At 51.5% G+C, this 9,766-nt stretch overlaps 1 protein-coding gene across 1 annotated transcript; it reads right to left on the minus strand.

The window, feature by feature from the left end:
* Positions 1-216: 216 nt before the first annotated feature.
* On the minus strand, positions 217-3,259 carry LOC123444202 (E3 ubiquitin-protein ligase XB3). The gene is made up of 8 exons (XM_045120880.1): positions 2,923-3,259; positions 2,755-2,814; positions 2,592-2,663; positions 2,374-2,495; positions 2,149-2,289; positions 1,923-2,030; positions 1,353-1,614; positions 217-1,256 (listed from the first exon to the last, which is right to left on the minus strand). The coding sequence occupies exons 1-8, from the start codon at positions 3,103-3,105 to the stop codon at positions 855-857; spliced, it is 1,350 nt and encodes a 449-aa protein (XP_044976815.1). The 5' UTR covers positions 3,106-3,259; the 3' UTR covers positions 217-854.
* Positions 3,260-9,766: the final 6,507 nt, after the last annotated feature.

Below are 9,766 nucleotides of genomic sequence, written 5' to 3' on the forward strand. Positions count from 1 at the left end.
TTCACACGACGGCAAAAATGGATCCGATCAACGTTGGGCGTATGCGCCGACCAAAACGCGGAAGCGAACCTTGGGCGCATGCGCCGAGCCAAACACAGAAGCGGACATTCGCGCATGCGCCGAGCCAAACACAGAAGCGGACATTCATGTCCGCTGGGCCGACCCAAACCGACAAAATCGCCCGTTGCTGTTCATAAATTTTTGCCACTTGAGGACTAGTAAAATTGCATTTTCCAGTGATGGTGATTTGCAGCAGCAAATACATTCCAAGATACAGTTGCAACACGGACAAAGGAAACATTATACAACAAGCAGTAGCCGGACAGTGACGGTGCCATCGATTCATCTAGGCAGGCAGCGCCGCAGCAGCAGCAGCCAAAGTCATGGCGACCCAAGGACCACCCTGTCTGCCGCCGCGCTGCCATTAACAAACAAGCATTAAGGGCCCAAATCGGCCGTGATCCAATGCACAGGACAGTGTGGGGGCACAGACAGTGGTCACATGCCATGGCATGGCCGCCGCAGGCCAGATTCAGATATCATTGGACCGTGAATCAGCAGCATTGGCAGCTCTCACATTCAGATCAGATCTGTGCATCATTCACCAACACCAACCATACTCCGTGATGAACAGCTCCTCTGGACTATATGCATTTCGGAGATTGGCCGGCGATACCAAGATTACAGGGCAGACAGACAAAAGGATGGGTGGAAATGGAGGATGCTTATTTGGTTCCTACCTAAAGCTTCCATGGATTTTCTCTTTTCTCTCTTCTCATCATCTGGGGTTTTCAGAGGCTGGAGGTCCAAAATATGAGCTTACTGGCAATGCCCATCTGTGTGCTCTGCCTCGGTCACAGATCGTGCTCGGGCTTGTCCATCGCAGCAGCGCTTTCGCTGTCGGCCATTCTGCTCGAGCCGCGGGTGATCTTCGAGATGGCCGAGGACAGCCCTTTGAAGCTGCTGCTGCCCTCACTGAGGTTGTGAGAGCGCCGGGATCGCCGGTGAGCGAGCTGCGGGGAGGCCGGCCTGTCGGGGTCGGCGTTGTCTGCCCGGGTCTGGGCCACCACCAGCCGCGAGATGCTGCCGCGGCAGAACGGGCAGGCCGGTGATGGCATTGTCAGCGTCGCCGGGTTGGGCTTGTTGTGGCAGCACAGCGCGAGCGTGCACGGCGCGCACATCTGGTGCCCGCAGTCCTCCACCTCGATGGTGCACGCCTGGTCGAAGCAGATGCAGCACAGCTCCGTGTCGCTCACCTGGTGCAAAAAGTGATGCATCATCAGCCTCACCAGCCAATGAAGCGAGAACAGATCATTCTAATGTGTAACTGAAATCAAGAATCCCATCTATACCTCCGAGAACATGTCGTCGTCGATGTTATCGTCGTATTGCAAAGGGGACTGCGGCGAGCACTTTGCGTCCTTCAAGATCTTCTTCTCCCTCTCCCTGTTGGCTTCCGTCAGGGCCGCTTCCAGCAGAGCTTTGGCTTCCGGGTCGAGCTCGCTGATGAACTTCAGCGGGGAAGGCCAGACCATAGGCTCCGCCGAAGAAGGGTTCAGCAATGCCGCGCATGCCCCATGGTGGCGCTTCTGTGCCACCACATACGCAATTCTCCTGGTGGGTCAACAACATTTTCGATAAGATTTTCAGCAGGACAATTCTCCTGGTGGGACAACAACATTTCCAATAAGATTTTCAGCAGGACGACTATTGGAAATTCATCAATAAGATTTTCAGCAGGACGACTATTAGAAATTCATCAACTTTCCAAATGTGGATTCAGCAAATGCATGGTGAGTTCAATTGTTGCTTGGCTAGTTGAGCTCTACTGATTACCAAAAGAGCACCTAAAGCTGTGCTGCAATATACACCAACAAAGTGTAAGGCAGACCCATCACCCATGGCAGGGATCTAGTTCTCACCCAGCAGAGTCCCTTTGGAGCCGATCGGCTCCCCAGGCAAGCAGCTTGCGGACGCAATCCAAGCTCCCGCTGCGAGCGGCCAGATGCAACGGCGTGCTGCCAGGGAAGCTGCAACCATGATCCGGTCAAGAAACATTTAGTAAATGTAAACATTTTGCATAACCAAAAACGTAACCAATTGAGCAGAACCCCAAATGACAGGGCAGGCAGGGGCAGCAACCATTACCCATACGATCCGGTCAATGCCGACACGATGGCGCCGTTCTCCAGCAGCAGCTGCACGCTGCCCGGCCGGCCCTGCCTGGCGGCGAGGTGCAGCGGCGTCGCGCCGTGGTCGTCCCTGACGTTGACGAACCGGGCGAACCCCCTGCGAAGCTTCGACAGCGGCAGGTGAGCAGTCTTGCCAACCATAACAAACCAAGGAAAGAGATGGAGCGAGGTCTCATCTCACCATGAGTCGGCCACCGGCGTGGTCCGCGCCGTGGAGAGGATGGCGTCCAGGCAGTCGACGTGGCCGTAGTAGGCCGCGTGGTGGAGGCAGGTCCGCGCGTGCACCGAGTCGAACATCAAGATCTGGAAACCAACACACAATTAAGCTCATTTGGTAAGTGGATCCTGCGGCCGGGACAATGAGGCGGGATGCAGATCATTTTTTTTTTCATCGCTCACGTTTGCGCCGGCATGGAGGAGCTTGAGCACGCAGCCGATCTTGCCGTGCATGGCGGCGAGCATCAGCGGGGTCTGGAGGAGAAGACAAGGAGAGATTTTTCAGGGAGCTTGTTGGAGAACGGGGGGGAAAGAAAGCGGGGATTTTGTGTACGGGATCTCGCACCTGCTTGTGCCGATCCACCGCGTCCGGCAGCGCCCCGCGATCCAGGAACATGGAGAGCGCCTGCGAGGAGGAGGAGAGCTCAGCTCAGAGACCGGTGGCGAGCGGAGGAGGGGGCGGATCCATGGAGGCGCGTGCGGTGCGGAGAGGAGGAGCGGGATGCTGACTGACCTCGAGCCGGCCGTTGGCGGCGGCGATGTGGAGCGGGGAGAGGCGGTCGTAGAGGGTGGCGCGGCGGGCGAGGGAGGCGTCGGCGGCGAGGAGCGCGCCCAGGGCGTCGAGGTCCCCGAGCTGCGCCGCGCGGAAGAAGTCGTGCTCGTCGCCGGTGCGCGCGCAGCTCACCCCGTGCCCCATGGCCTCGTCCCCGGCTCCTCCCTCCTCCTCCTCCTCCTCCTCCTGCGGCGGTGAAGGTGGAGGCGGCGGCGGCGGGGGAGGCTCCGGCCAAAGCTCCTCCCGCCGCCGGCGAAGTGGGTGGGTGTGGTGGACACTGCGGAGTGGGAAATGGGGAAAGAGGGGCGCAGACTCTTTCCGCCTTTTTATCGGCCCTTTCTCTCTCCTCTCTCTTTGTTTTTAGTTTTTTGTTTGAAAGGAAAAGAGAGGGAAATATCCCGTGATTTCACTCAATCCGGTCGTTGGGATCAACCCATCATGTGACGAGCAACCAAATTCCAATGTTTATATTAGAGAGAAAAAATATATTACTCCCTCCGTCTCATGATATGTTTTTGTCATCAAGGGAGTAGTAGTACATTTTTTTTAATGCACACAAACACATACGTCATCTTTATAAAGGTGCTCCCTGCGTTTTCCTGGTCTCTGCATATAAGATTTGGTCAAAGTCAAACTTCGTAAACCTTGGCTGAATTTACAAAACAAGATATCGACATTTATATTATGAAATCAATATTAGTAGATGCATAATGATATTGATTTTCATAGCATATAAGTTTTAGTATTATAGATGCTGATATTTTTTATATATATTTGGTCAAACTTTATATCAGTTGGCTTTGACCAAATCTTATATGTAGGTCAAAAAGAAACGGAGGGAGTACGCACGCATACATTATCCATCTGATAGCATCTACAACGAGATCTTGGCAAATCCGGTCCCTCAAACGTCCGCGGACATTGACCGATCACGTCTTAAATAATGCATTCCATAACCGGACAACTTGGATGGTGACGGAGAGAGGGAGAAGGCGGATGAGCTAGGTATGGGGGCGTCGGTCAGCTTAAATAGCCTGCTCGGACCTCAGGCGGGGAGCCGGAGCGGCGCTGTGTGGCGCTCACACCGCGCCAACGGCTGAGGCGCTTGTCGGATCATCGGTTTTCCCGATTAGTCCGCGTGAGGCCAAGCCGTCAAGCCGACCTGGCGGGCATGCCCGGGCTCCCATATCCGTTTCATTTTTGGGCTGAAAGTGAAGGGGGTTGTTAGCCCGGGCGTTCGAGGTTGGTTTGAGAGGTCTGTCTCGATCGCATTTTTATGACCGGACAGTGACCAGAGAGCCTATCCAAACATTTGAGACGGGTATGAGGGATCCGATTATAGATGCTCCGAGCACTTCAAAAAGACCGAGCCGACGAGTCTTAAGAGCATCTCCAACAGCGGCGCAAAACGGCGCGCGCACGCTAAACATGCATTTTACCGCGCGTGGGACAGATTGACGCGTTCCAGCGGCGGCAGGAAAACCGCGCGCGCGAAAAGGCGGCAGCTCGCGCGCCATTTTTGCGGCGCCGCGTCCCGCGCGCCTATAAAAGGCAGCGCGGTGCCGCTCCCTCGCGCCACCGCTCCGCGCGCTCTCTCTCCCTCTGCCTCTCGCGCCGCCACCGCTCCCGCGCGCCGTCCCCGACGCGCGCCACCATGCCGCCACACCGCCGTTCTGCGTCGGGCTACCGCGGCGTCCGACAGCGCCCCAACGGCGGGTTCTACGCCGAGATACGCTCTGGCGATCTCCGACTTAGCCTCGGAACCTACGACACGGCGCACGAGGCCGCCCGCGCGTTCGACGCGGCGGCGTGGCGCCTAGGCAGGCCGCGCCTCCAAATGAACTTCCCGGACGTCCACACGCTCCAACAGGCGTTAGACCTCGCCCCGCCGCCTCGTCTAAACTCCGCACAAGACCGTGCGGAGCACACTGCGCTGCAGCGCCGCCTCCTCGTCGCCCAGGAGGACGAGCGGGTCATGGCGGAGTGACGCCGGCGCCACCCGGAGGACGTCGCCTACGAGCAGGAATATTGGGAAAGGCACCGCGAGGAGGACACGCGTCGGCGCCGCGAGGAGCGGTTGGACAGGCATAGTCGGAAGGCATTGGCGTGTGCGCAGGCCGACCTCGTCAATGCAGGCGGGAGGTCCTTCTTCACTGAAGAAGATGAGCGTTGGTTTGACATCTGACTGTCAACCTCTGACGACACCAACGACGATGATGATGGTGCAGATGACTGGAGCGACTGAGTTTTTTTGTTTTCGAACTATCTAGCACCGAACTATCAATCTATGTTTTCGAACTACCTATCTAGTTGCAATCTATGTAAAATAACTTTGTATCCTTTTTATTTAATGCAATCTACTTATTAAAAATGTTGTGCGCGCGCTGTATTTTTGGACACTGCTGGAGCGGCGCGCTGCATTATAGCGCGGCTGTTGGAGCCAGCGCCTATCCCGCGCTAAACCAGCCGAAGCGCGCGCGGCAAACGCCTTTTTTGAGCGCGGCGCGTAGCGCGGCTGTTGGAGATGCTCTAAGAATGAAGAAGTCCCAATGAATAATGAATGCCTCGCTATAGAATAAAAAACATGGAAATCGTTTTAAACAATCGGATGATTTGTGAGAAAATCATCCGCCTCCAACGGAGGCCACATGTGGTGGTTCGTCCACACACGATGCATCATTTTCCTCCCGAGCCAATCGTTTTCTATGTTTTCTCGCGAACGGCCTCGTCTCCTACCTCTCGCCTTCTCTCATCTCTTCACCCAACTCCTTCAACCGCCGCCTGCACCGGCACCGCATGCTACCGCTGCACCCTTGCGTTTCGCAGCGGCCCCATTTTGCAGATGCATGCGTTTTCAGCGTGCATGAAGGAGCTATTAAATCCCTTCACTAAAGTAGCAGTTGACGACTCGGCGTCGCGCAGCTCGCCCCGGACTTGCAGCAATGGCGTAGCTCGCCACCTGCGCTGCAATGGAGCGTGTGAGGCGCTGGGTCGTTAGAGCTTTGTCGGCGCTGCGATGGAATGTCATCGAGGTTGTTGGACCTTCGCCGACGGTGCAATGGAATGTCGCCGAGGTTGTTGGAGCTTCGCCGACGTTGCAATGGAACGTCGCCGAGGTCGTTGGAGCTTCGCCGACGCTGCAATGGAACGTCGCCGAGGTTGTTGGAGCTTTGCCGGCGCTGCAATGGGATGTCGCCGAGGTCGTTGGAGCTCCGCGCGCGGCTGCAATGGAGCGCTATTCGTTAGCGCTGGAAGTGAACGTCGCCGAGGTCGTTGGAGCTCCGCGCGCGGCTGCAATGGAGCTTCATCGGCACTGAAATGGACCTCCCCCGGGCTGTGTTGGGGATTTTCCGACACCGCCGACGTTGCAATGATGCTTCGCCGGGCCGTGGAAGCTGTGATGGTGATGCAATGGAGATCCCCCGAGGCTGCAATGGAGCTTTCTCGAATGCCGGAGATGCTGCGTTGGAGCTGTCGCATGCTCGGTGCTGCTTGGCGTTGCTTTGTTGGAGCATCGGATCTTGTGTTGGAACATTTGTCCCTAGTATGATGCTGGGCTGGTGCGACCAGGATCAGCACACTTGCGAATGGCGGCGCTACACTACCGGGAGGGCCGGGAGATGAGGTTGCTGCTCCATCTACATTGCTTCATTCGCGGCGGGAGGATTATAGGGAGCGATAAAAGGAAGATGTGTACGTGTACTGTAAGCATATGATCAACGGCCACACACACCTCAATCGACGGCTGTGCAGGCGGATGATCATCCGGCTTACGCGTAGCAGCCGCCATAAAACATCGTGTCTTTACGAGTTAAATCTGGAGTTGTCCTCCTAACCATTTAACTACATATTGTCACTTAATACTCTCTTCGTTTTTAAATATGCAAGTCTTTTTAGATCTTTTTAGATATCTTATTATTAAATTATATACGGATGTATATAGATATATTTTAAAATATAAATTAAATTAGTTTGCTTCGTATGTAGTCCTTTATTAAAATGTCTAAAAATATTTATATTTAAAAATGAAAAGAGTATTATATATATTTTGATAAACACCAATTAGGATGAAAACACGGGTTTACAACCACACACGGCGTCTATTGAAGTCCGGATTTGCAAAGTTGATATCGCAAACCTCGCAAGCAACCTGACCATTAGTTTTTCAAGTGACCATCACGTCGATTCTACAACCATCGATGACGAAACGGAACACACTAGCTCATCCATGTTTTTTCTGCGAGACATCCATGTTGACATAGAAGTGTGTATTCATAACTAGTTCAAGAATCTTATGTTATCCTCTTTTGCCATGAGTTTTTCGTGAAGACGCTTTTCTTTTTTAAATGTTTTTTGCGGTTTCCTTTTTTGAAGTAAATCTATAAAAGATACTAAGTGTTCTATTATATTCTTAGTACCTTCTCTCAGAAGTCTCCTCCCCCCTCTTTTGACGGTACCCGGGCCGCATAAACCGCCATTTAGATTGATGCTAATTTGTGGCTAAAAAAGAGATTATATGCTAAGTTGCTAACCTTCTATGGTACCTCAGTAATATATTTTGAGATGGTAACCTCTGGCCATAAAATAAAAGGAGAATCAGCTCAAGATAATAAAGGGCTTGTACTCAATTGATCCGGGTCAACACTTCTTGTATCTGGTTTCTGTTATGGACCCCTTTTTTGTCTTCAAACGGAGAAACTATACCGGTCTGTTTCCTGATGCCGCAATTCAAAAAATCAAAGTAAAACTCTTTTCCATTTTGTCTAATTTATATTGGCTAAAAGTTAGGAAAAGTTATAGTCTAACAAATGTTGCCAAAAATGCAGGAAAAGGGTATGGTGAAAAGGTAACGTGTAATCTCCATAATCGGAACGGGGTCATCATTTTTCCAACTTATATAGTTGATGCAGCAATCATGCATGCACATACTGGGTGCGGCGTGAAATGATTTTACTCGGCGTATTTGTGTGGGGTTTGGTATGGTTTTGTTTGGCGTTGGTGGGTGCAAATCATTGCAAGTAGCTTTCGCTACATTTGCTCTTCTACAGGTGGTGGGTGCAGGTTTGCGTAGGTGGATGACCCTGCCCCATTTTTTGGTTTTGTACGTATCTTGCAAGGTGCATGCATGGCTCAAACGGAAAAGGAAGATGGTGTTTGCAAGTGTCGGTGTTGGATCCTTTCCGATTCTATTTCGCCTACTTTTGTCAGAAGTAGAAACAAAAGATATGCTCCTTTATTTTTATCTATCTTTTCTTACAATACTAGCATGCTTCATTGTTTGTGATAATAATGAATTATTTAACTCAAGCTCAGCTATCGTTTGCCTCAATGCATGGAATGACTTTTTTATATATATTTTACAAGAAGATGCCTTGTCATTTATAGTCAATCTAATAACCCATTCATACAATAAATTTTTGAAACGGGACAAAAGACTTACCATTTTCATTGATTAAGAATGGGTTAGAATTGCTCGATTAATTGGTAGAAAACCGGGCTAAAACCGATACAACTCGACCCATAACATGGGCACCATCGGCCAACCTGGACAGCGACAGGGAACACAAAGCTCCAAAGAAGAAAAACATCCGCTGCAGAGTCACAAGCGTCATCATCATCACGGGTTGTCCCCCAAGAGGCAACTCCGACTTCACCATAGAACTCCAACATCGAAGTCAACCCACAAACAGCCACATAGAAGCCAGAATGACAAGTGTCAATAGAAGGCCACACGCATGAGCAATAGACAACTTCGACTTTGATGACGAGCTTCACAAGGGAAATAAGTAGGACTTGCACCGACCGTGCCCTTCGCACATGACCACCGAGGGTCAGCCATCGTCACCATCTGGACACACTCCACCGTAGCTGACTTCAAAGCAACCAAACAAACCATGGAAGAGCTCCTCGAACACGCCAGGAAGAACCGACTACCGAAGTCGTGTCGTGACCCAAGCTCCTCTTGATGTCATCATCGTTGCCAAACAAAAACCAGTGCCTGCCTCAGCAATCCGCACGATGAAGATGTCGTCATCCACGACGAAGATGCCGCCATCCACTTGTCTCCTAGTTGTAGCCGGCTCCTACACAATTGATATGTCTTCAACGTATCTATAATTTTTTATTGTTCCACGTCATTATATTATCATTCTTGGATACTTTATATGCATTTGTATTTTGTTTTATATCATTTTTTGAACTAGCCTATTAACCTAGTGGCCAATGCCAGTTACTATTTTCTATGTGTTTTTGGCTTTTCAGGGAATCTGTTCCAAAGGAAGTCCAAATGCAACGAAACTTTTTGACGATTTATTCTAGGTAAAAATAAGACCTAGAAACTTGAGGGAAACCAGACACTACACAGGATGGGGCCAAGACAACAGGGCGCGCATAGGGGGATGGTCGCGCCTTGATGGCTTGGGACCACCTTTTGGCGCCTCTTACCTAACTTCGCCTCTATAAATTCTCCTAAATTGGAAAAACACCAGAGAGACACCGGAAATACCTTTTGCACCGTCGCAAGTCTGTGTTCCGCCATATGCCCATCTGGAGCCCTATTCTGGTGCCCTGTTAAGGGGGGGTCAGTCATGGAGGGCCTCTACGTCAACCTTGTTGCTTACATAGTGATGTGTAAGTAGTTCATCATAGGCCTACGAGTCCATAGCTCGTACCTGGATGATTTTCTCCCTCCCTATGATCTTCAATATAAAGTTCACCGGGATTCCCACGGTGATCTAGTCGATGTAATGTTCTTTGCGGTGTGTTTGTTGGGATCGGATGAATTGTCGGTTTATGACCAGATTAT

The sequence above is a fragment of the Hordeum vulgare genome, chromosome 1H (genome assembly GCF_904849725.1).
Source record: "Hordeum vulgare subsp. vulgare chromosome 1H, MorexV3_pseudomolecules_assembly, whole genome shotgun sequence".
Classification (NCBI taxonomy): domain Eukaryota; kingdom Viridiplantae; phylum Streptophyta; class Magnoliopsida; order Poales; family Poaceae; genus Hordeum; species Hordeum vulgare.

Excerpts from the sequence above, each read along its gene's own strand:
- LOC123444202 (XM_045120880.1), bottom strand. The coding sequence starts at position 3,105 with ATGGGGCACGGGGTGAGCTGCGCGCGCACCGGCGACGAGCACGACTTC. Across the intron at positions 2,496-2,591 it reads TCCTCCATGCCGGCGCAAAC|ATCTTGATGTTCGACTCGGT; the intron begins GTGAGCGATGAA and ends GTTGGTTTCCAG. Across the intron at positions 1,615-1,922 it reads CTCCAAAGGGACTCTGCTGG|GAGAATTGCGTATGTGGTGG; the intron begins GTGAGAACTAGA and ends TTGACCCACCAG.